The following is a 26,003-nucleotide window of genomic DNA, read 5'->3' as shown; positions in this document are numbered from 1 at the left end:
TATTTGTGGGAAAAAAAGGATGTCACTTTTGTTTGGGAGCCACGCCGCACGACCGCGCAATTCTCAGTTAAAGCGACGCAGCGCCGAATTGCAAAAAGTGGCCTGGTCTTTGGCCAGCCAAATGGTCCGGGTCTTAAGTGGTTAAAAAACCTTGTTACTGAGTTCAATTGTATTTTGTACGTCTTTCTGTACATTTGACCTCAAAACCATTTTATAAATACTGGATACCAAATAAGTTGTGACAATAAAACTGTTTACTGTTACAAGCAAACTGAACTGAGCGGACCAGTATATCTAAAAATAAAGTAGTCCATTATTAACCAAAGCCGTGCCCACGGGGTGTGCCAGGTTTGCCTACCAATCAGTGCTCATTAGTGCTGCCAATCAACATATCTAAAAATAAAGTAGCCCATTATTAACCAAATGCAAGCCCTGTGCCAGGTTTGCCTACCAATCAGTTCTGACCACCTATTAGTGCCAATCAGTGCGCATTAGTCCTGCCAATCAGTATATCTAAAAATAAAGTAGTCCATTGTAGGTAACCAAAGGCGTGCCCACAGGGTGTGCCAGGTGTGCCTACCAATCAGTGCCACCTATCAGTGCCAATCAGTGCCCATTATTGCTGCCAATCAGTGGGACACAACTGAAATCCGTTGATTTTTCATTTTGTGGTAAATACCACATAATCATTATTTTGTTTCTGTGAATTGGGCTTTATTTACTGCATGGGAAAATGTATGCAAATGAGTCACATGACCCTGTTATAGTTAGGTAATCTTTAGTAAATTGAGGCGGCACTGATGGGCACCCATGGACTGCATTGATGGGCACCGATGAGGCGGCACTGATGGGCACTGATAGGCGGCACTGGGGGGCACTGAGAGGTGACACTGAGAGGTGGCACCGATGGGTGGCACTGAAGGGCATTGATAGGTGCCACTGGTGGGCACTGAGATGTGGCACAATAGGTGGCATTGATAGGTGGCACTGATAGCACTGATAGCTGACAGTGATGGGCACTGATAGGTGACAGTGATGGGCACTGATGGGAGGCAATAATGGGCACTAATTGGCACTGGTAGGTTACACTGATAGGCAGAACTGCTAGGTGGCACTGATGAGGCACTGATTGGCACCAATGGTGGGTATTGATAGGTGGTACTTGTGGGCATTGATAGGTGGCACTCGTGGGCATTGATAGGTGGCACTGGTGGGCACTGTGGACACTGACAGGTGGCAATGGTAGGTTGCACTGGCAGGGGGTACAGATTGCACAGGTGAGGCAGAATTGCCTCTTCCTCTTCGGGACAGATGTCCCTTACACATAAGCCGGTGACAGCGTGAAGAGAAAACGAAAAACTATTACCGAGCTTTTGTTTACATCACGTGATCAGCTGTCATTGGCTGACAGCTGATCACGTGGTAAGGGTCCGGGATCGGTCGCTTACTCGAATCTGTGATCACCCGAGTCTCAGTGACTCGGGTGATCACAGCGCACGAAGGGGAGGACGTCTATAGACAGCCTCCCGGCAATTGGGGGCCACGCTGTGGCCGTCATTCGGCTATAGCGCGGACACCTAGTGGTTAAAGAACTTGTGTTAGGGCTATAGGGTGTCCCCTCTTCCTTTAATTCATCTATCCACAGCACTGATCCCTTTTATTGTACTGACTATGATGACAGCTCTTCTGCTACCCTTCCTTGATTTATACTATCTTTATGTTATCGGTGACAGCAGGGAGGCTGTTTATCTACAGCGTGAGATCTAAGGCACTGCTGCCTCTGATGGAAGACTTGGAGATGTCTCTATTGTGCTGCTCACTATTCTCCATACTGTAGGCTCTGACATGAGGAAAACAAAGCCCTGTCTCTACTAAGATTCCATTCTTATTAAAGGAACTGAAATTCACCAAGAATTGGAAAGGAAAGCCCCAGATTTGGCGCACTCAGACTGTAACTCCAACCACCACTAGGTGGGCTGAAAATAGTGGTAATAATATTGACAATTAAAAATCCTGTTTGATTATTAATAACTCCACAGACAAAGGGGTAGATTCACGTTCCTTTAGGCGGGCGTAGCGTATCTCCTATACGCTACGCCGCCGTAACTTTGAGAGGCGAGTATGGCATTTTCAAAGATTTTGCCGCCGAAGTTACGGCGGCGTAGCGTATTAGGGCCGGCGTAAGCCCGCCTAATTCAAATGTTGAAGCTGTGGGCGCGTTTTATGTATATTAACTGTGACCCCAGGTAAATGACGTTTCGATCGAACGGCGCATGCGCCGTCCGTGGACGTATCCCAGTGCGCGCTGCTCCAAATGACGTCGGCAAATCGTCATGCTTTTGACGTAAACGGAAATTACGGCCAGCCCCATTCACGGACGAGTTACGCAAACGACGTAAAATTTGAAAAATTTGACGCGGTTCCGACGTCCATACTTAACATTGGCTGCGCCATGTTTTTGGTGGTTTATCTTTACGCCTGAAAACCCCTTACGTAAACAGCGTATCTTTACTGCGACGGCCGGGCGTACGTTCGTGAATAGGCGTATCTAGCGGATTTACATGTTCTAGGCGTAAATCAGCGTACACGCCCCTAGCGGCCAGCGTAAATATGCAGTTAAGATACGACGGCGTAGGAGACTTACGCCGGTCGTATCTAATACAAATCTATGCGTATCTCAGTTTGAGAATACGCTTAAATATACGACGGCAGGGATCTACTGATACGCCCGACGTAAGTCTTTATGAATCTACCCCAAAGTCTTTGGGCTAGATTCACATAGATTAGCGGATCTTTAGATCCGCGTAACCTATGTGATTTACGATCCGCCGGTGCAATTTATCGAGGCTAGTGCAGTATTCACAAAGCACTTACCTCGAAAATTGCACCGTCGGATCGTAACTCCCCCGGCGGAATTCAAATTCCGCGGCTAGGGGGAGTGTACAATTTAAATCAGGCGCGTTCCCGCGTGGATTTAACTGCGCATGCGCCGCCGGCGAAATTTCCCAGTGCGCATGCTCCAAATGACGTCGCTAGGACGTCATTGTTTTCGGCGGCTACGTAAATTCCGGCCATCCGTATTCCCGATCGACTTACGCAAACGACGTAAAAATTTGAATCTCGGTGCGGGAACGACGGCCATACTTAAGATTAGCTACCCCTCATATAGCAGGGGTAACTATCCGCCGGAAAAAGCCGAACGCAAACTACGTTAAAAAAAAGCGACGGGCGGAAGGGCGTTCGGACTTGAATCGGCGGTTCTCCTCATTTGCATATCCGACGCGTAAAAAAACGCGACGACACCTAGCGGCCGGCGGTAGATTGCAGCCTAAGATCCGACTGGTGTAAGGCACTTACACCAGCCGGATCTAAGGGAGATCTATGCGGAACTGATTCTTATGAATCAGTCGCATAGATCCGACCGTCGGATCTCAGAGAAACGACGGCGGATCTGGAGATCCGCCGTCGTATCTCTTCATGAATCTGGCCCTTTATCTTGTACCTCCTGCTCAATTTTGTGAAGCTTGTGTAAAGGACATGCTGATGAGATTCTCTAAAACTTCCAAGGGAGGATGGATAACATTGCATGCAGAGGCAATGGTCATGTCCAGGCCATCGACAAACCCAACGTTCAACCCTTTAAAAATCTCCCGGAGTGCAAGATATTGGACGTAGCCGTGGAAGTCACTAAAACGTTCCATATCGATGTCCATGTCACGGGCGTTCTCCTCCTTTATGATCACTCTGGTGCGTGGACTACGAATAAAGAGCCGCTCTATCGCTCTCCGGACATTGATCGCCGACCTGATGAAAGTTCGAAAGGGGAAAGGCCTGTAGTGTTGACCCAGAGTAAGAACGATGATTGTGTTTTCTCCTCCGCCAATCTGGTCTATCTGGCGGGCCATGTAGGAATCTTCTTTGATGGAGTAGAAGGTTTTGCTGACAAATGGAAAAGTGTGTTTCTTCCACTGGACGTAGATAAACTTTTCCAGATTAACGGCCAGAAGAGTCTTTTGCCAGGACTGCATCTCATCTTCCGTGTGATTGAAATAATCTACAACTTAAAGAAGAAAAAACAATTAGCCATAATAAAGTGGTCGTAAACTTCAATCTTTTACTTGTACTGCAAATATCTCCTAAACGTGCACCGTTTAGGAGATATTTACTATTAGCCAGATTCAGAAAGACTGGCTTAACTTTGAGGCGGCGTAGCGTATCGCATATACGCTACGCCGCCGTAAGTCAGAGAGACAAGTTCTGTATTCACAAAGCACTTGCCTCCTAAGTTACGTCGGCGTAGCGTAAATGGGCCGGCGTAAGCGCGCCTAATTCAAATGAGGAACAGGGGGGCGTGTTTTATGTTAATGACTCGTGACCCGACGTGATTGACGTTTTTCACAAACGGCGCATGCGCCGTCCGTGGACATATCCCAGTGTGCATTGCTCCAAAGTACGCCGCAAGGACGTATTGGTTTCGACGTGAACATAAATTACGTCCAGCCCCATTCACGGATGACTTAGGCCCCATACACACGGTCGGTTTGGTCCGATGAGAATGGACCGAAGTTCATTTTCATCGGACCAAACCGATCGTGTGTATAGCCCATCGGTCTGTTTTCCTTCGGTCCAAAATGTTAAAACATGCTTCAAAACCGAACCGATGGACCGCTGACCGATCGGGCCAAACCGATGGTTAGTACAGAAAAGCATCGGTTTAAAACCCGCGCATGCTCAGAATCAAGTCAACGCATGCTTGGAAGCATTGGACTTCATTTTATTCAGCACGTTGTGTGCTTGACGTCACCGCGTTCTGACCCGATCGGATTTTGGACTGACGGTGTGTACACATATCAGGCCGTACGGCCACTTCAGAGGTGAACCAATGAAAACGGTCCGTCGGACCATTCTCATCGGTTTTGTCCGACGGTGTGTACAAGGCCTTACGCAAACGACGTAAAAATTTCAAAATTCGACGTCCATACTTAACATTGGCTAGGCCAGCTTTTTGTTCGACTAACTTTACCCTGGAAAACGCCTTACGTAAACGGCGTATCTTTACTGCGACGGGCAAGCGTACGTTCGTGAATAGGCGTATCTCGCTGATTTACGCATTCTAGGCGTAAATCAGCGTTCACGCCCCTAGCGGCCGGTGGAACTAGACAGCTAAGATACGACGGCGCAGGCCGTCGTATCTTAGCTACATTTAAGTGTATCTCAATTTGAGAATACACTTAAATGTACAATGGCTTAGATTCAGAGTTACGACGGCGTATCTACTGATACGCCGGCGTAAACGTCTCTGAATCTGGCTATATATATGCAGCTGATGACATCATTGGCACATGCGCTCTGAAGAAAAAGCCATCCGGGAAGTTCCTTCAGAGTCCTGTGCTGTGAACGGCGGCTCCTCCACACGTGTGCGGGAGTGCCAGTTACACAGCCAGAGTACATGGACCCAAGAAAGGAAGACAGGTGAAGATGGAAGTGCCTTTGTTTTTAGGTAAATTTCACATAATGTGCTAGTTTGCGATGCATACTAGCACATTATGGCTTTACCTTGCAGGTCAGAAAAAAAAGGCACCCAGCGTGCGGGTACCACCCTGTCATCCGCCGGCTCAGCGGGGATCAACTGAGCGATGCCCGCTGAGCATACGGAGGCGGATCATTACTGATCCTCCCCGTGTGAAAGGGGTCATAGGGTGGTGGTTTCGGACCACTACAACTTGTTCTGGTATCTTCCTTTGTGCTTGTTTGGTCCTAGCTAGACACTCCTTACTTCTTCCATGTTCCCTTCATCAGTATTAGTTATTCACAGAGACAGGGCTTAGGTAAGTCATTGGGCCAGATTCAAGAAGCACTTGCGCCCGTGCAACCATAGGTTGCGTGGCGCAAGTGCTTACTTGCTCCGGTGTAACGAGTGCTCCTGATTCAGGAACCTCGTTACACCGACTGCAGCCTAGGATATGACAGACATAAGCCTCCTTATGCCTTCACATCCCAGGCTGCATTCTTGCGTTGGCCGCTAGGGGGCGCGGCCATTGTGATCGGCGTATAGTATGCAAATTGCATACTACCACCGATTCACAAAAGTTGCGCGGGCCCTGCGCACGCAAGGTACGGAGTTTCCGTACGGCGACTTTAGCGCAAGGTTGCTCCTGCTATAGCAGGGGCAACCAATGCTAAAGTATAGCCGCCCTTCCCGCTCGTAAAAATAAAAATTTCACGTCGTTTACGTAAGTGATTCGTGAATGGCGCTGGACGCCATTCACGTTCACTTAGAAGCAAATGACGTCCTTGCGACGTCATTTGCCGCAATGCACGTCGGGAAAGTTTCCCGACGGAGCATGCGCTGTTCGCTCGGCGCGGGAGCGCGCCTAATTTAAATGATTCCCGCCCCCGGCGGGATCATTTACATTAGGCAGCCTTACGCCCGGCTATTTAGCATATCGCCCGCGCAATTTACGGAGCTACTGCTCCGTGAATCGCGGGCATTTCAAAATATTTGCGTGGGCGCAGAGCAAAACTCGTTGCCCTTTGCCCACGCAAATATTGCACGGATCTACCTGAATCTGGCCCATTGTCTTCTTACACTTCAAAAGACTGGAAAACATCCTCTGTACTGCTAATGTTTGAAGAAAAATGATGTTGGATTCACCTTCTCTGTGTTACTGGAGAGTTAAAGGGGTTGTAAACCTATGTGTTTTTTCACCTTAAAGGAACACTAAGGCTGCATTCACACCTAAGCGACAGCCGCGTACGCGTGTAGCGGCAGATTTGCCGCGATTACAAATGTATCTTTTTTTTTCTAAAGTATTCCCATTGCTGTCTATGGGAAAACGCGCCTGTCGCGTGAAAAAAAGGGTCCGGGACTTTTTTTCAGGCGACAGGCGTTGCGCGTCTATGAGATGTGAACCATCTCCATAGACGGCAATGGGAATTCTCCCCTCTAGCGACAGAAGCGTCCCGCGTCGGGCGTTTTGTCGCTTAGGTGTGAATGCAGCCTAAAGGTTAGTTTTTTTATTAGATCAATTGATTGCTGTAAGCTAGAGCATTTAAATATCACTTACCTCGTTTTTCCTTTTGACCTCCAAAATACAGTAATCCAGGTTTGAAAATGCCATTTCCTGTCACTCCTCTTCTTGCTTTCCATTTTGCATGGTGGAAAGCAGAATGTGCTTACCCCCTCCCTATGACTACAGCCCTGCGTGAAGATGCTCTCTTATCCCTCACAGGCATGGAGGCTAAGCCTAATGGGAACTGTAGTTCCCATTAGGCCGTGATGTAGCGAGAATGAATGCGCACCGCAAACCAGGAAGTGAGTGAGAATAATGATTCAGGAGTGACGGAGGTGAATAAAACAGCTCGATTTCAACAGGTATCAAACTAGTTATAATGCAAAACATTACTTTTTACTTTATCAGCTTCTGTCAGACTTTAATTTAAGAGGAAATTATTTTTGTCTTTACAAACCCTTTAATGCATGCTTGTCCCTTCTGTTTTTTTAGCGGATCGGACTCCATTCACAATGCTGTTGCTCTGGGATGGTGGGTCCACAACTCGTGATCTGGGCTTCCTGACTCACCATCCCCGAGCAAAAGGTCGTGCGCCACTGGTTGGGCAGTCCTAATCTAAAGGAAGGAATTAACCGCTTAAGCCCCGGACCATATTGCTGGTCAAAGACCAGAGCACTTTTTGCGATTCGGCACTGCGTCGCTTTAACTGACAATTGCGCGGTCCTGCGACGTGGCTCCCAAACAAAATTGGAGTCCTTTTTTTCCCACAAATAGAGCTTTCTTTTGGTGGTATTTGATCACCTCTGTGGTTTTTAGTTTTTGCGCTATAAACAAAAATAGAGCGACAATTTTGAAAAAAATATATATTTTTTTCTTTTTACCATAATAAATATCCCCAAAAATGTATATAAAAACATTTTTTTTCCTAAGTTTAGGCCGATACGTATTCTTCTACATATTTTTCATAAAAAAAAAATCGCAATAAGCGTTTATTGATTGGTTTGCGCAAAAGTTATAGCGTTTACAAAATAGGGGATAATTTGATGGCATTTTTATTAATATTTTTTTTTTACTAGTAATGGCGGCGATCAGCGTTTTTTTTTCGGTACTGCGACATTATGGCGGACACATCGGACACTTTTGACACATTTTTGGGACCATTGGCATTTTTATAGCGATCAGTGCTATAAAAATGCATTGATTACTAAAAAAATGCCACTGGCAGGGAAGGGGTTAACACTAGGGGGGCAGGGAGGGGTTTAAGTATGTTCCCTGGGTGTGTTCTAACTGAAGGGGGGGTGGCCTCACTAGGGGAAATGACTGATCGCTGTTCATACATTGTATGAACAGACGGTCAGGCATTTCTCCCCTGACAGGACCGGGAGCTGTGTGTTTACCCACACAGCTCCCGATCCTCGCTCTGTAACGAGCGATCGCGGGTGCCCGGCGGTGATCGCGACCGCCGGGCACGCGCCCGGGAGTCAGGAGCAAGCGGGGGCGGGCGCGCACATGCCCCTATTGGCTGCTTGGAGAGATGACGTAGATCTACGTGATCTCGCCCAGCAGACCCGGCCTGCCGCCGTAAAACTGTGGCGGTCGGTCGGCAAGCAGTTACATAATATCTCTCTATACCTATTTAATATCATAATATAATTTTCAAGTGGATAATCTCAAGAATGGGATGGAGGAAGGAAGAATGAAGAATGGAAGGAAATCTAAAGAAGTTAGGAGGGGAGGGAGAGAAGTGAAGGAGAAAGACACAAAGATATGAAGACTCCTCTATACTTACTTTTAATATTCTCTGCAAAGTGTCTTATATATTGGCGAACTGTAGAATCCCCCATGAGGAACAGCTTTTTGCCCTTGAGAAAGTCTTTCAGCGTATCATTGTTGGTGAATTGTGTCATCTTACAGTGGATGGGCTTCCACACATTGTATGAGAAATATCCACTTGGGATGGGATAGTAGGATCCCGGGCTACACTTTTCAGTGGGTTCCTTCAGTTTCCCTAAAAGGAATAACACCAAATATCAGACAGTGCATGTGAAATCTGAAATATGATGTTGCAAATAAGCTGAGGCTGGCAGTGTCTTAGAGGACAGGATGTAGAATATGTTAAAAATTCAGATATTATATTCCTTGCAACATATGACCTATTATCGGCCGAGAGAAGAAGCGACCATATTGGCCACCGAGGAGGAAGCTGCTGAGGAGGAGAAGACGCAGGGGAAGCCGCTGAGGAAGAGGAGACACAGGTAGGAGCTGAAGCTGCCCGCGACCTAGATGGTGTAAGTGCGGGGCTGGAGGGCAAACGAGTGAGCGACGGGGGGGTTTGACCAATCGACCTACCGACCAAACGGTGGGGTGGAGGGGAAGTGGCAGGTGGTTTGTTTTCCCCCCCCCCCCCCCCCCAGAAAATGGAGCACCAGCCGCCACTGCCTGTCTTAAAGGGGTTGTAAAGGTACAATTTTTTTCCCCTAAATATCTTCCTTTACCTTAGTGCAGTCCTCCTTCACTTACCTCATCCTTCCATTTTGCTTTTAAATGTCCTTATTTCTTCTGAGAAATCCTCACTTCCTGTTCTTCTGTCTGTAACTCCACACAGTAATGCGAGGCTTTCTCCCTGGTGTGGAGTGTCGTGCTCGCCCCCTCCCTTGGACTACAGGAGAGTCAGGACGCCCACTAACACACAGCTCCTTTCTCTATCTGCAACGTAGAGAGCGTCCTTACTCTCCCGTAGTCCAAGGGAGGGGGAGAGCACGACACTCCACACCAGGGAGAAAGCCTCGCATTACTGTGTGGAGTTACAGACAGAAGAACAGGAAGTGAGGATTTCTCAGAAGAAATAAGGACATTTAAAACTAAAATGGAAGGATGAGGTAAGTGAAGGAGGACTGCACTAAGGTAAAGGAAGATATTTTGAAAAAAAAAAAATTACCTTTACAACCCCTTTAATGCACAGACTACAAGAAGCTTCTTCAATAGAGATTGCATTGAAACCCTTTTCATTTCTTCTTACACACAGTCTGTTATTCAAAACCCTCTCCATCTGGCTTATCCTCTATTACTGCATATTCAGAGAAGATACTGACTGTGCTGTCGGTTACATACATAGGTATACCATCTAGTAGCAGAAATATTATAAAATGAGCAGGAAATAATACCAATGCCACCACTAAATTCTCGCCTGATAAATCTTAACTTGTGAGCTAAAAAAACAAAGTTCAGTAAATAGAAACTTACTGCCACAGCTGGCGACTTTTATGGGTTTTAAAGGCTTTGAAACTTCCAACCCAATGTTTGACCTACAAAATAAAAATTGTTTTATATAACATATTTAGAGGATGGATCCTTTTAACTTGACATGGGTTCCAACTGTTTGTAGAGAACCAGTTTTGGCTTGGAACTAGGGTTGTCCCGATACCACTTTTTTGAGACCGAATACAAGTACCGATACTTTTTTCAAGTACTCGCCGATACCGAATACCGATACTTTTTTTTTTATGTCATGTGACAGTGATCACTGACTCTGTTCATTCGGAAAAGGTAGGAGCCGGGTTCAGCGGCTCCTACCGCCGCTCTCCATCCTGACAGAGGGGGTGGAGGAGGAGGAGGACATGGAGAGTGACACCACGGAGGGGGGACACGGAGCATGAAGGAGGACAGCTGTGGCACGGAGGGGGACAGCTGCAGCACGGAGGGGGACAGCTGCAGCACGGAGGGGGACAGCTGCGGCACGGAGGGTGACAGCAGCGGCACGGAGGGTGACAACAGCGGGACAGTGGGGGACAATAGCGGCACGGAATGGGACAGCAGAGGCACGGAGGGGGAGAGGAGCGGCACGGAGAGTGACAGCAGCGGGACAGTGGGGGACAACAGCGGCACGGAATTGGACAGGAGAGGCACGGAGGGGGAGAGGAGCGGCACGGAGGGTGACAGCAGCGGGACAGTGGGGGACAACAGCGGCACGGAATGGGACAGCAGAGGTACGGAGGGGGAGAGCAGCGGCACGGAGGGGGAGAGCAGCGGCACGGAGGGGGAGAGCAGCGGCACGGAGGGGGAGAGCAGCGGCACGGAGGGGGGACATGGAGCATGGAGGGGGAGCGGAGAGCCAAGGAGGATAGCAGCGGTACAGAAGGGGGGACACATAGCATGGTGGTGGAGAGCAGAACCCAGGAGGATAGCAGTGGCATGGATGGGGGACACGGAGCGTGGAGGGGGAGAGCAGAACGGATGGGGGGAACTGGAGGAGGATACAGGGAAAGTCAGGTATCGGGTGAAGTATCAGAGCATTTTCCCCGAGTACAAGTACTCGGGGAAATGCTTAGTATCGGTCCCGATACTAATACTAGTATCGGTATCGGGACAACCCTACTTGGAACCCAAGGCATCTCTCTGTGCATTGGTACACCATTTCCTACAGTAGGCTGTCCACTTGTGTGTATTATTACCTGTTAAGAAGAAGCTGCTCCACCTCCGTAAGATAGGAATGATCCCGGTTGACGGAATTCATATGGGTCAGGGCTTCACAAGGGTAATTTTCGGGCTCAATACAATAAAAAGCCTCTTTATCCCTTTTATCGATGTAGGCGCAGACCTCCTCCTGGGTGTCAAGATGGAACCCACATTCGCTGTTGACGAAGCTTGTAGCACTTGTGAAATTTCCAGTGTACTTAATATTGGCAAAGCCTTGGTTCCTGCCGCGCCATAAGGCAGAGACGGCCTCACTTGGGTGCATTAGGATTATAGATATGTGCACAGTGCCCTCCCAAAATAAGGTGAATTTTACTAAATACGTCCCATTATTATAATCTTGTATACTGCCGCTAGCACTGCTGTTCGTGTCAGGTGAGTATATCCTGGCTCTTAAATAATCACCGCCATATGTTTTTGGGGCTCCAGAATAATCGTAAGCATCAACCCTCACGAGCAGTAGGTCCCCCACACAATAATTGTCTTTTGGGTTAACAACAGTCACTTTGGTTTCCTCCGCGCTGGTTGCCTTTTCTATGTCATCGATGGACTCCCTGGGAATAAGTCTGTCAATCTTATTGAAAAGGTCTTCAATTTCATCATCGGTTTCCATTGGTGCCGGGATGGGCTGCGTAATGCTACATTCTGTTTGTGGTTGGCAGTTACATAGCTGGAGGATGTTCATGTTAGGGACCTGAAACATAAGTACATTTTTTTCAAGTAGCTTTTTATTAAACAATAAAGCATGTTTCATCAATAGTTTGTTCCTTGAAGGGTTAGTCCAGGCGTGCCCAACCAGTGGCCCGCGGAGCCTTCTGATGTGGCCCGCGACCTCCTTCTCGGGGATGGCGGATTGGCAAGCCCAGATCATGGATCATTCCCCAAATGGATCATTCCTCTTCCATTTGGGCGTATCAAATCAGAGGACCCATAGAGTAGAGTGGGCCGTGTCCGCTCTGCATATGCGGACATGGGCCTGTCATCCGCCTGCTCTGCTCATTGTGGCCCGCGACCGGTTACCAAGTCGCATTAGTGGCCCTCGCTCTTCAAAAGGTTGGGCACCCCTGGGTTAGTCCTTCAAAAACTAAAAAAAAAAAAGACTTGCTGCCACACTTTTCCTGTTGTACTCCCTTAAAGCCCAACTCCTGGCAAAAAATTATCCCTTGCAGTGGGGCTGTATTTGCACTGCAAGGGTTAATTGCTTGTTTTGGCCTAGATCAACATAAAAAAATAAATAAAGTACTTATCTGATCCTCTCAACCTCCCTGCAGCTTTTTCTCCCCCGGGTTCCACTGGTCGAGGGCCCAGAAGTCAAGACCGAAACAGGTTCCATAGCTCTGCTTTGGGCGTGATGACCTAAGAGACAATTTGTGGGAACCAATCTCCCCGGTCTTGAGGTCCCTCCACTGGCTGCCCGTACAGGACCGGGTGACATTCAAGACACTCTGTCTCACTCACAAATGTACACAGGGTAACGCTCCTCAATACTTAAGCGAGAAAATAAAACCCTACGTCACCAAGAGCGTGCTCCGGTCAACCAACCAAAACCTTCTCCAAATCCCTAAATCCCGCTACAAATCTAAGGGAGAATGTAGATTTTCGGTCCAAGGACCACGGCTCTGGAATGCTCTACCCACCACCATCCGCTTGGAAGAAAACCATCTGTTTTTTAGGAAAAAACTAAAGACCCACCTCTTCTGAAAGACCTGTACAACTCTGGATGCCAAGCGCCTTGATGCGATTAAGTTTGCATTTGTTGCGCTATACAAGTTACTCACTCACAATCCTCTGCCAGGTCGCCGGGGAGCACCATTTGCTGGAGGAACAGAGGATCAGGTACGTAAAACGGTTTCTTCTTTTGCCCTTAGACAAAATGAGCTGTTAACCTTCGCAGGGCAGGCACAGCCTTACTGCAAGGGATCATTTATTGGTTATCCGAAGTTGGGATTTTAAGCTTTGCTGTACAGGAAATGTAGGAGGTTGATACCAGGTCAAACTCCAATTTGAAACTTAAAGGGGTGTTCCAGACTTTTTTTAAATTATTAAAAGTGTAGCTGCTGGCTTTTAATAAACAGACACTTACCTGCTCCACGGTTCCAGCGATGCACCGGCCAAGGCTCCGCTCCTCTCCCCCCCTCTCCGGCGTCTTTATTCCTAGTGTGGGCACCCGGCAGTGACAGCTTTTGGCTTCACGGCCGGGCACCCACTGCGCTTGCGCGAGCTGCGCGGCGCCGTCTGATTGGACACAGGGAGGGGCTGCAATAAGGCGATTAAGCTATTTGCCTTACCAGCCCCTCGGCGGAAGGAGGAAGTAGGACAGGAAGTCCCACTCCTCCTGAAGCCCCCCACTCCCCCCCAAAAAAATGACATGCCAAATGTGGCATGTAAGGGGGCGAGGAGTGGATTAAGCAGAAGTTCCACTTTTAGGTGGAACTCCGCTTTAATGATGTATTAATAAATATAGAGCTGCATAATTTACAGTATCTCACAAAAGTGAGTACACCCCTCACATTTTTGTGAATATTTTCTTCTATCTTTTCATGTGACAACACTGAAGAAATTACACTTTGCTACAATGTTGTGTAGTGAGTGTACAGCTTGTATAACAGTGTACATTTGCCGTTCCCAGGAGACATTGCGGAGGTCTGCCACGAGTTATCATGGGATTTAGAAAAAACTTGCTTAAAGTTCCCGCGATAACTCGTGGCAGACCTCCGCAATGTCTCCTGGGAACAATGACAAAAGCTCCCAGGAGACATTGCGGCATCGAGGAAGTGACGGAATACCCGCACACTACACGATGAATCCATATACAGGAAGTGGCCAGTAACATAAAGGATTACTAAGGTACAGTGGAACGAAAATAAATAAATGCGGTTTAGTAATTATGCATATGAGCGTATAATTATTTCTTTTTTTGGTGGGGGAGTGGATCTTGGGTGGGAGTTCCCACACTTTTTTTCCCCAGGACTTGACCCCTTCCCATGAGGCATTGCAAGACAGACAGTTACAAGCACGACTCCCACAGGCAGAGGCATGATGGGAATTGTAGTTCCGTAACAGCTGGAGGGCTGCCAGTTTGACACCCCTGCTTTATTATGTAATGCGCACATGAACAATGGTGTATATTACCTGCATTTTTATCCGATTGAGTGCCAAGAAGGATATGGCGGTAATTACTGCCACTATTACAACCGATTGTAGAGAGATCTTCATCTTGCACAAAGCAAGAGTCTTCTGGAGGTTGAAAAGAAGGAGAGGGGCATTATTTTTAGGATACCAAAGGTTACAGGGGCATTCCCTCCTGGAAGTAGTGTTAGTTCAAGGGCCATGCATTTAGATTAGTGAGATCATCTGCCCTGGAACTAGCACTGTTTCCAGGAGTCAGCCTCCAAAGCAGTACAAGGGCCTTTATTTTAAAGTGTTACTAAATTCACAACAGTAAAATCCATCTCTATAGGCAGTAAAGCATGCTTGTTATACTCACCATGAACCTAAGGGGTTAATCCTCTGCATTGTGTAAAAAACTGTTTGATCCTGTCTTCTCTGATCCTCCCATTTTTCCCCACTGTCCCATCTCTTAGTAGTACAGAGCCTTGGGGGCACTCTGCACATGCTCAGTTTGGTGCGCATTGCTAGAGAGATTTTTTTTTTTTGGTAGAGTGCATGTGATCAGCACAGAGCCAATCAGCACTGTCCAGACAGAGGCTCAGGGGCCCTGTAGCCTCATAGGACAATCAGAGCAGGGCTGTCTTAATAGCATCATGGGCCCCTGGGCAAAGTAATGCACTGGGGCCCCACCAGTTTGCCCCAATTTACACAGCTACTTTTTAAGAAATAAAGTGTAAATAGTTGATAGAATTAAACATATAGGGCCAGATTCTCAAAAGAATTCGAAAATCCCGCCGGCGTATCATTGTTTTGTATTCTCCAAACAAGATACGCCGAAATTAGGCTAGGATCCGACTGGTGTAAGTCACTTACACCGTTGGATCCTAAATGCAATACTACGCTGGCCGCTAGGTGGCTTTTACGTCGATTTCAGCGTCGCATATGCAAATGAGCCGAATAACATGGCATACGTCATGTTAAGTATGGCCGTCGGGACAGCGTCTGGTTTTTCGGTTGTTTACGTCGTTTACATAACTCGTCGCGAATAGGGCTGTGAGTTAATTATGTTCACGTCGCAACCAATGTATTTGCGGCGTACTACGGAGCATGCGCAGTGGCCTACGTTTAAGGCCAGCGCATGCGCAATTCGTTCGGCACGGGGGCGCGCTTAATTTAAATACAAGCCACCCCCTTTGAATTACGCTGGGATACGCCGGGCCATTTACACCACGCCGCCGCAAATTACGGAGCAAGTGCTCCAGTAAGTTGCGGCGGCGTAGTGTAAATAGCTTACGCTACGCTACGCCGGAATCTACGAGAATCTGGCCCATATTCATTAGTACTTTCAATGAAATCGATTTTACAAAAGGAAAACATTCCATAAATCAAAGACTAGTCAACACAAAGGGCACAGTACAGGGGGGGATGCAGAAGGGCACAGTACAGGAGGGGTCAGGAGGGCACAGTACAGGAGGGGTCAGGAGGGCACAGTACAGTTGGGGTCAGGGGGGCACAGTACAGGTGGGGTCAGGAGGACACAGTACAGGAGTACAGGAGTCCCGACGAGCTCTGCATATGAAAACGGTGTCCTCCTCTGTAACTTAAAACAGGCAACCTGTAGAATTTTTTAAATGTCGCCTATGGAGATTTTTAATGGTAAAAGTTTGACGCCATTCTACGAGCGGGCGCAATTTTGAAGCGGGACATGTTGGGTATCAATTTACTCGGCGTAACATCATCTTTCACAATATAAAAAAAATTGGGCTAACTTTACTGTTGTCTTATTTTTTAATTCAAAAAAGTTAATTTCTTTCTAAAAAAAAGTGCGCTTGTAAGACTGCTGCGCAAATACGCTGTGACCAAAAAGTATTGCAATGACCACCATTTTATTCTCTAGGGTGTTAGAATTTTTTTTATAATGTTTGGGGGTTTTAAGTTATTCTTTAGCAAAAAAAACATGTTTTTAACGTGTAAACACCAAGGGCCAGATCCACGTACCTCGGCGCATGTATAAGGCCGGCGTAGCGTATCTCAGATACACTACGCCGCCGTAACTTAGAGCGGAGGTTCCTTATCCACAAAGAATTTGCGCCGTAAGTTACAGCGGCGTAGTGTAAATGTGTCGGCGTAAGAGCACGCAATTCAAATGACTAAGATGTGGGCATGTTTTATGTTAATTCATCTTGACCCCACGTAAATGACGTTTTTTTTAACGGCGCATGTGCCGTCCGTGGGGGTATCCCAGTGCACATGCTCGAAATCACGTCGCAAATAGTCAATGCTTTCGACGTGAACGTAAATTACGTACAGCCCCATTCACGGACACGCAAACAACGTAAAACAAGACGCTGTTCGTACGTTTCCGACGTCAATACCTAACATGAATTACCTCTGCTTTATGAGGAGTAACGTTACGCCGAAAAAAGCCTTACGTAAACTACGTAAAAAAATGCGCCGGGCGGACGTACGTTTGAGGATCGGCGTATCTAGCTAATTTGCATACTCTACGCGGAAATCAACGGAAGCGCCACCTAGCGGCCAGCGTAAATATGCACCTAAGATCCGACGGCGTACTAAGACGTACGTCAGTCGGATCGAGCCCTCATTCAGTCGTATCTTGTTTTGTGGATACAAAACAAAGATACGACGGGGCATCGTAGAACTTACGCCGCTGTAAGTTCTTCGCGGTTCTGGGCCCAAGTCTGAAAAACAGGCTCGGGGCTTAAGTGGTTAATCCTACAACTATCAGGAGAAAAAAAAAATATTCCTAAAAAATACTATAAAAAAAAAAAAAATAACCTAAATATATACATATATATATATATATATATATATATATATATATATATATATATATATTAATAATACAGCTCACCTACCGTAATACAGGGTCCTATCATTATTCAGATAACAGGACTGATGAATAATCTGCAGGTCTTGCAGTCCTTGTAGGCAATCGCTGACTGATTGCTCTATACTGTTACAGCTCTGCCTGTTGACGAGGTCATCCTGTATTGGGTGTATCAGCATACTTGTGAGTATTTGTGACAGAGGTAATACTTAAATGTTACTAGTCATTAAAGTATATGACAGCACTTAAAGGGAATCTAAGATCTGGTTTTAAATGTAATGCAAATTAATGTATTAATAGGTGTGTGAAGCAAATAGACTTTATTCTGTATTTTCTCATAGGTTTGGTTTGTTTTTTAACCACTTCCCGCCCGGTCAATAGTCAATTGATGTCCGGGAAGTGGTTGTGTAATCCTGACTGGAGGTCTATTGATGTCCTGCAGGATTTAATGCCGGCGCAATTTCAAATGGGCACTGACTGGCAACATGGGCACTGGCTGAAATGATGCCCAGCAATGCCATCAGTGCCACCCCTCAGTGTCCATCAGTGCCACCCAGTGTCCATCAGTGCCACCTCTTAGTGCCCATCTATGCCCAGTGCCCACCTATCAGTGCCCATCAGTGCCACCCATCAGTGCCACCCATGAGTGCCCATCAGTGCCGCCAAAGAGTGCCCAGTGCCGCCTATGATTGCCAATCAGTGCCACCTATGAGTGCCCATCAGTGCCGCCTATGAATGCCCATCAGTGCAGCATACCAGCACCGCCTATCATCAGTGTCGCCTATAGGTGCCCATCAATGCAACCTCATCAGTGCCCATCAGTGCCACCTCATTGGTGCCCATCAGTGCCGCCATATCAGTGCCCATAATTGAAGAAAAAAACGTACTTATTTACAAAAAAATTAACAGAAAAAATAAAAACTAATTTTTTTTTCAAAAATGTCGGTCTTTTTTTAGTTGTTGCGCAAAAAATAAAAATCACAGAGGTGATCAAATACCACCAAAAGAAAGCTCTATTTGTGGGAACAAAATGATAAAAATTTCATTTGGGTACAGTGTGGCACGATCGCGCAATTGTCATTCAAATTTCGACAGTGCCGAAAGCTGAAAATTGGCCAGGTGCGTAAGTGCCCGGTATGGAAGTGGTTAAGAACCCGTGGACAAATCTGGGTGAAATTTGGATATGTTGGTCCCCCAGATCGGGGCTATCAGGGGATATGTAATGGTAGGCATACCTTTTGTGGAAAGAGGTGTTCCAACTTTTGGGAAAATTGTGTGCTCTCTGCCTGGAGATAATCGGTTTACTCCTTAACTGATCTCAATATCTCCCAGGCAGAGAGAGGGCGGGTGTACTATAAAAACTTGCTGTGGTAATGTCGTCTGCTACTGTCATGTAAATGAACCTTAGTCTGGCTCTCAGGAACCTTTCATGGTGTGATGCTAATTGAAACTGTATTGTGTGAATTTCGATTGATGATAAATGTGTATTGTGTAGCAGGTGAGAAGAGCTTATCTTTTGTCACCTAAATGATTAGTAATTAACTCATGTAGATTATCTCAGAGACAGAATGTCTGTCTCCTAAAAGATGTGTATTGGAGGCTCATTAGTACCCATTGTATGATGTTGTGGGTGGAGTGTGTCATTGTCCATCCGATTACTGCAAGTATTCTTTTTGGTGTTGTAAAGTTGGGGGTTGTTAGCTCAAGTGGGATATGCGTTTTTAAGTGATTTACGCCAGTCCGGAACTATATTTAAGGGCTTGTTGGCCCACTTTTATTAAAAAGGCAAAAAAAATGAAAATCCAAATACAGGCTTCCCACGCAGGGGGTTTTCACTGTCCACACAAAATGATACCTTCAGCCTCCTGGCTTACACGTGCAAAAGAAAATACCGAGCCACCTGCCTCTTGTCAGCAGTAGCACAACTGCTCAGGCTCCAGAATGGAGCTCTCCTGACTCCTGTCAGCAACCTTAGACTCAGGTCTCTGGGGTTTCACAGTGCAGCCTGCACTCTCCAGCTAATTCAGTGCACACCTGCACTCTCTGAGTTCTCCCTTCCAAGCCTGGACTCCTCGGGAGGGTGGAGCCCAGAACCATGGTCAGGTGTCTATAAAAAGGCCAGCACACACCTGACCAGTGAGTGTGCTGGTAAACCTGAAAATCTGGACCCAGGACTGGGGATTTCATCCAACCCAGATCTCTACGAAATCCCCGGGCTCCAGGTCCCAAAAAGGAAATTATTAAATACTGAGGAAACTGAAACGCCAGTTTCCTCTGTAAACTGTAATCTCCCTGGAGCCCCTCAACCCGTCCCGTTGAGAACCCTGGGTCACCACACCCCTGGGGTACCACACTACTACAGTGTATATAAGAGCCTGCCTTCTCAATAAAGTTGTTCTATGCCTGGTACACCCTTCATGAAGTCTTGGCTCATGTTTGGGGGAATATTCTAACCATTGGGAAGAATCATCCTGGAAACTGCATTCATCTCCACTATCCCTCTACTTCCTATGGTAGCGATAATCACTTATGCTCAGCGATTGAGGGATGGAAAGAAGGCCGCAGTACCATAACCACTGCAGGTCTTAAGGTGTATTTATAACCTGGAGTGAGGACATTGAGTTCTCTCACAACATTTGAGACTCTGTGTGCGAAGATGCTAAAGCCCAACCATCTATTATCACAAATTGGTTCTCAGTGGGCAAAACATCACAACCCCCTACTTTATTAACCACCTCAATACCGGGCACTTATACACCTTCCTGCCCAGACCAATTTCCAGCAATCAGCGCTGTCGCAGTTTGAATGACAATTGCGCGGTCGTGACCTGAAAATTTAGATTTTTTTTGTTTCATTTACAAAACTTTGTAAATAAATAGGTTTTCTCCTTCACTTATGGGCACTGATAAGGCAGCACTGATGGGCACCGATGAGGTGGCACCAATGAGGTGGCACTGATGAGGTGGCATTGATGGGCACTGATGATGGGCCCTAATATGTGGCACTGATGGGGCACTGATAGGTGGTACTGCTAGGCGGCACGTATGGGCACTGATAGGCGGCACAGATGGGCACTGATAGGCGGCACAGATGGGCACTGATAGGCGGCACGAATGGGCACTGATAGATGGCACGCATGGGCACTGATAGGCGGCACTGATAGGTGGCACAGATCAGCACTGATAGGTGGCCACGTATGGGCACTGATAGGCGGCACGTATGGGCACTGATAGGTGGCACGGATGGGCACTGATAGGCGGCACAGATGAGCACTGATAGGTGGCACGGATGGGCACTGATAGGTGGCAAGGATGGGCATGGATGGGTACTGGATGGGCACTGATAGGTGGCACTGATGGATGCCAATCAGTGCCAAACAATAATGCCTGCCAATCAGTGATGCCCATTTTGGGCTCTGATTGGCATTCATTGTGGGCACTGATTGGCATCCATTGTGGGCATTGATTGGCATCCCTGGCGGTCTAGGGTGGCATACCTGGTGGTGACATCCCTGGTGGTCCTAGTGGCATCCCTGGTGGTCCAGTGTGGGCATCCTCGGGGGGGCTGCACTGATAATCGATCAACACAGACCCTCCTATCTGACAGATGCGAGTGAGGAAAAGCCAATCACCGTCTCTTCCTGTTTACATTGTGATCAGCCGTGATTGGACACAGCTGATCACGTGGTAAAGAGTCTCCGTCAGAGACTCTTTACCAAGATCGGTGTTGTGGTGTGTCAGGCTGACACCCCGCAACATTGATCGCCGCGTAGGTCTGGTAGGTCTGTGTAGGTGTCAGGTAGGTCTGTGTAGTGGTCTGGTAGGTCTGTGTAGTGGTCTGGTAGGTCTGTGTAGGTGTCAGGTAGGTCTGTGTAGTGGTCTGGTAGGTCTGTGTAGGGGTCAGGTAGGTCCATGTAGTGGTCTGGTAGGTCTGTGTAGGGGTCAGGTAGGTCTGTGTAGTGGTCTGGTAGGTCTGTGTAGGGGTCAGGTAGGTCTGTGTAGTGGTCTGGTAGGTCTGTGTAGGAACTGGGTAGGTCAGTGTAGGTGTCAGGTAGGTCAGTGTAGGAACCGGATAGGTCAGTGTAGGTGTCAGGTAGGTTAGTGTAGGAACCGGGTAGGTCTGTGTAGTGGACTGGTAGGTCTGTGTAGGTGTCAGGTAGGTCTGTGTAGTGGTCTGGTAGGTCTGTGTAGGTGTCAGGTAGGTCTGTGTAGTGGTCTGGTAGGTCTGTGTAGGGGTCAGGTAGGTCCATGTAGGTGTCAGGTAGGTCAGTGTAGGAACTGGGTAGGTCAGTGTAGGTGTCAGGTAGGTCAGTGTAGGAACCGGATAGGTCAGTGTAGGTGTCAGGTAGGTCAGTGTAGGAACCGAGTAGGTCAGTGTAGGTGTCAGGTAGGTCAGTGTAGGAACTGGGTAGGTCAGTGTAGGTGTCAGGTAGGTCAGTGTAGGAACCGGATAGGTCAGTGTAGGTGTCAGGTAGGTTAGTGTAGGAACCGGGTAGGTCTGTGTAGTGGACTGGTAGGTCTGTGTAGGTGTCAGGTAGGTCTGTGAAGTGTTCTATTAGGTCTGTGTAGTGGTCTGGTAGGTCTGTGTAGGGGTCAGGTAGGTCAGTGTAGGAACCGGGTAGGTCAGTGTAGGTGTCAGGTAGGTCAGTGTAGGAACCGGGTAGGTCAGTGTAGGTGTCAGGTAGGTCAGTGTAGGAACCGGGTAGGTCAGTGTAGGTGTCAGGTAGGTTAGTGTAGGAACCGGGTAGGTCTGTGTAGTGGACTGGTAGGTCTGTGTAGGTGTCAGGTAGGTCTGTGAAGTGTTCTATTAGGTCTGTGTAGTGGTCTGGTAGGTCTGTGTAGGTGTCAGGTAGGTCAGTGTAGGAACCGGGTAGGTCAGTGTAGGTGTCAGGTAGGTCAGTGTAGGAACCGGGTAGGTCAGTGTAGGTGTCAGGTAGGTCAGTGTAGGAACTGGGTAGGTCAGTGTAGGTGTCAGGTAGGTTAGTGTAGGAATCGGGTAGGTCTGTGTAGTGGTCTGGTAGGTCTGTGTAGTGGTCTGGTAGGTCTGTGTAGAGGTCAGGTAGGTCAGTGTAGGAACCGGGTAGGTCAGTGTAGGTGTCAGGTAGGTCAGTGTAGGTGTCAGGTAGGTCAGTGTAGGTGTCAGGTAGGTCAGTGTAGGTGTCAGGTAGGTCAGTGTAGGAACCGGGTAGGTCAGTGTAGGTGTCAGGTAGGTCTGTGTAGTGGTCTGGTAGGTCTGTGTAGTGGTCTGGTAGGTCTGTGTAGGTGTCAGGTAGGTCTGTGTAGTGGTCTGGTAGGTCTGTGTAGGGGTCAGGTAGGTCCATGTAGTGGTCTGGTAGGTCTGTGTAGGGGTCAGGTAGGTCTGTGTAGTGGTCTGGTAGGTCTGTGTAGGGGTCAGGTAGGTCTGTGTAGTGGTCTGGTAGGTCTGTGTAGGAACTGGGTAGGTCAGTGTAGGTGTCAGGTAGGTCAGTGTAGGAACCGGATAGGTCAGTGTAGGTGTCAGGTAGGTTAGTGTAGGAACCGGGTAGGTCTGTGTAGTGGACTGGTAGGTCTGTGTAGGTGTCAGGTAGGTCTGTGTAGTGGTCTGGTAGGTCTGTGTAGGTGTCAGGTAGGTCTGTGTAGTGGTCTGGTAGGTCTGTGTAGGGGTCAGGTAGGTCCATGTAGGTGTCAGGTAGGTCAGTGTAGGAACTGGGTAGGTCAGTGTAGGTGTCAGGTAGGTCAGTGTAGGAACCGGATAGGTCAGTGTAGGTGTCAGATAGGTCAGTGTAGGAACCGAGTAGGTCAGTGTAGGTGTCAGGTAGGTCAGTGTAGGAACTGGGTAGGTCAGTGTAGGTGTCAGGTAGGTCAGTGTAGGAACCGGATAGGTCAGTGTAGGTGTCAGGTAGGTTAGTGTAGGAACCGGGTAGGTCTGTGTAGTGGACTGGTAGGTCTGTGTAGGTGTCAGGTAGGTCTGTGAAGTGTTCTATTAGGTCTGTGTAGTGGTCTGGTAGGTCTGTGTAGGGGTCAGGTAGGTCAGTGTAGGAACCGGGTAGGTCAGTGTAGGTGTCAGGTAGGTCAGTGTAGGAACCGGGTAGGTCAGTGTAGGTGTCAGGTAGGTCAGTGTAGGAACCGGGTAGGTCAGTGTAGGTGTCAGGTAGGTTAGTGTAGGAACCGGGTAGGTCTGTGTAGTGGACTGGTAGGTCTGTGTAGGTGTCAGGTAGGTCTGTGAAGTGTTCTATTAGGTCTGTGTAGTGGTCTGGTAGGTCTGTGTAGGTGTCAGGTAGGTCAGTGTAGGAACCGGGTAGGTCAGTGTAGGTGTCAGGTAGGTCAGTGTAGGAACCGGGTAGGTCAGTGTAGGTGTCAGGTAGGTCAGTGTAGGAACTGGGTAGGTCAGTGTAGGTGTCAGGTAGGTTAGTGTAGGAATCGGGTAGGTCTGTGTAGTGGTCTGGTAGGTCTGTGTAGTGGTCTGGTAGGTCTGTGTAGAGGTCAGGTAGGTCAGTGTAGGAACCGGGTAGGTCAGTGTAGGTGTCAGGTAGGTCAGTGTAGGTGTCAGGTAGGTCAGTGTAGGTGTCAGGTAGGTCAGTGTAGGTGTCAGGTAGGTCAGTGTAGGAACCGGGTAGGTCAGTGTAGGTGTCAGGTAGGTCTGTGTAGTGGTCTGGTAGGTCAGTACTACTGTACTAGTGGAAGGGACTACTGCAAGTCCATGTTTAGGGGGCACAAATTACTTACCTTGCCACGGGCGCTGACAACCAACGCTACGCCACTGTCCCCATTGGAAGATTTTCCCTCTATTTCTTTTCTGGAGACAATCCCACATTTTTGAATATTCTTTTACATTCACTTTTGGTGATAATTGTAAACAGGACAGACAGATAGGGTGAGGCTCCCTAATGGGGGACAGACAGATAGGGTGAGGCTCCCTAATGGGGGACAGACAGATAGGGTGAGGCTCCCTAATGGGGGACAGACATTGATACAAACTGACAGGTTTTCTCATCTCTTTCTCACGTTGGGTTTAGTTATACTTTAACTTCTCCTAAAGTCCTGGTAGTCGGCCAAAAGGTACGTTTTTTTATAGAATGAATTGTATATCTATTTTAGCATTGGCTAGACAGGCGCCTTCCATGCATCAGAAGGTTATGATGACCCAACTGCTATAAATCTTAAGATAAAAAACGGTAACTGGTCAGGCAAGAATTGAGTTGCCAGTCTCAGTGCTAACACTTCTTCAACCTATAATGAAAATGATTCTCCGGAGGACCAAGAAGACCTCCGCTGTATTCTAAACATTCTGCTGAAGGCCACATTGACCTGGGCAACACCAAGACATACAATGCACCAGTTATGTGTTTTTCTATTTCTTTTCTCAAGACATTTGTACAACGCTCTATTAAAAGCACTGGGGGAGGGCACAGGGGGCGTTACATAGTTACTTAATTCATAAACACAAAAGGCGTTCAGTTAGAGCCGATTCACACTGGACAAGTCGCGTCCCATTCTATTCAATAGAACCATTCTTATAGGAGCGACGCAAGTCGCTCCGACTTAGAAAAAGGTTCTTGTACGACTTTGGGGGCGACTCGGGGCGACTTGCATTGACTTCTATACAGAAGTCATTTTGCAAGTCGCCTCTGAAGTCGTCTTCAGGACGCCTTGCTGAGTCGCTCCCGAAGTCGTGCCGCCGCAGTGTGAACTGGCTCTTAGAAATGATCCTACTTAGGCAGCTTGCAGAATAGGTAAATCTGCACACCCTCAAAAAAACTGTAAACAATAAATATGCAGCGCCAATCAATCCATATATCATTAACCACTTGCTTACTGGGCACATAAACCCCCTTCGTTTCCAGGCGAAATTTCAGCTTACGGCACTGCGTCGCTTTAACTGACATTTGCGCGGTCGTGCGACGTGGCTCCCAAACAAAATTGACGTCCTTTTTTCCCCACAAATAGAGCTTTTATTTTTTGCACTATAAACAAAAAAAGAGCGACAATTTTTAAAATATATATATATATTTTTTACTTGTTGCTATAATAAATATCCCAATTTTATTTAAAAAAAATATATATTTTTTCTCAGTTAAGGCCGATACGTATTTTTCGGCGTATTTTTGTAAAAAAAAAAAATCGCAATAAGCGACTGGTTTGCGCAAAAGTTATAGCGCCTACAAAATAGGGGGCAGAATTATGATTTTTTTTTATTATTATTTTTTTTACTAATAATGGCGGCGATCTGCGATTTTTATTGGGACTGCGACGTTATGGCGGACACATCGGACACTTTTGACACAAATTTGGCGCCATTCACATTTATACAGCGATCAGTGCTATAAAAATGCACTAATTACTGTATAAATGTGACTGGCAGGGAAGGGGTTAACACTAGGGGGTGAGGAAGGGGTTAAATGCGTAGCCTGGGTGTGTTCTAACTGTGTGGGGGGAGGGGGATGACTGGGGGAGGTGACCGATGCTGTGTCCCTATGTACAAGGGACACAGATCGGTCTCCTCTCCTCTGACAGCACGTGGAGCTCTGTGTTTACACACAGAGCTCCACGTCCCTGCTGTCTTACCGACGATCGCGT

At 47.5% G+C, this 26,003-nt stretch overlaps 1 protein-coding gene across 1 annotated transcript; it reads right to left on the bottom strand.

The window, feature by feature from the left end:
- Nucleotides 1–3,490: 3,490 nt before the first annotated feature.
- Nucleotides 3,491–17,579, bottom strand: LOC120943207 (NXPE family member 1-like). Its single transcript, XM_040356380.1, has 6 exons — nucleotides 17,477–17,579; nucleotides 14,619–14,723; nucleotides 11,465–12,180; nucleotides 10,257–10,318; nucleotides 8,803–9,021; nucleotides 3,491–4,060 (listed from the first exon to the last, which is right to left on the bottom strand). The coding sequence occupies exons 1-6, from the start codon at nucleotides 17,495–17,497 to the stop codon at nucleotides 3,510–3,512; spliced, it is 1,674 nt and encodes a 557-aa protein (XP_040212314.1). The 5' UTR covers nucleotides 17,498–17,579; the 3' UTR covers nucleotides 3,491–3,509.
- Between the last annotated feature and the right edge of the window lie 8,424 nt (nucleotides 17,580–26,003).

Source organism: Rana temporaria, chromosome 6 (genome assembly GCF_905171775.1).
Source record: "Rana temporaria chromosome 6, aRanTem1.1, whole genome shotgun sequence".
In the NCBI taxonomy this organism is placed as follows: Eukaryota; Metazoa; Chordata; class Amphibia; order Anura; family Ranidae; genus Rana; species Rana temporaria.
Note: the sequence above shows the minus strand (reverse complement) of the source record. Positions and strands in the feature narration are given on the sequence as shown.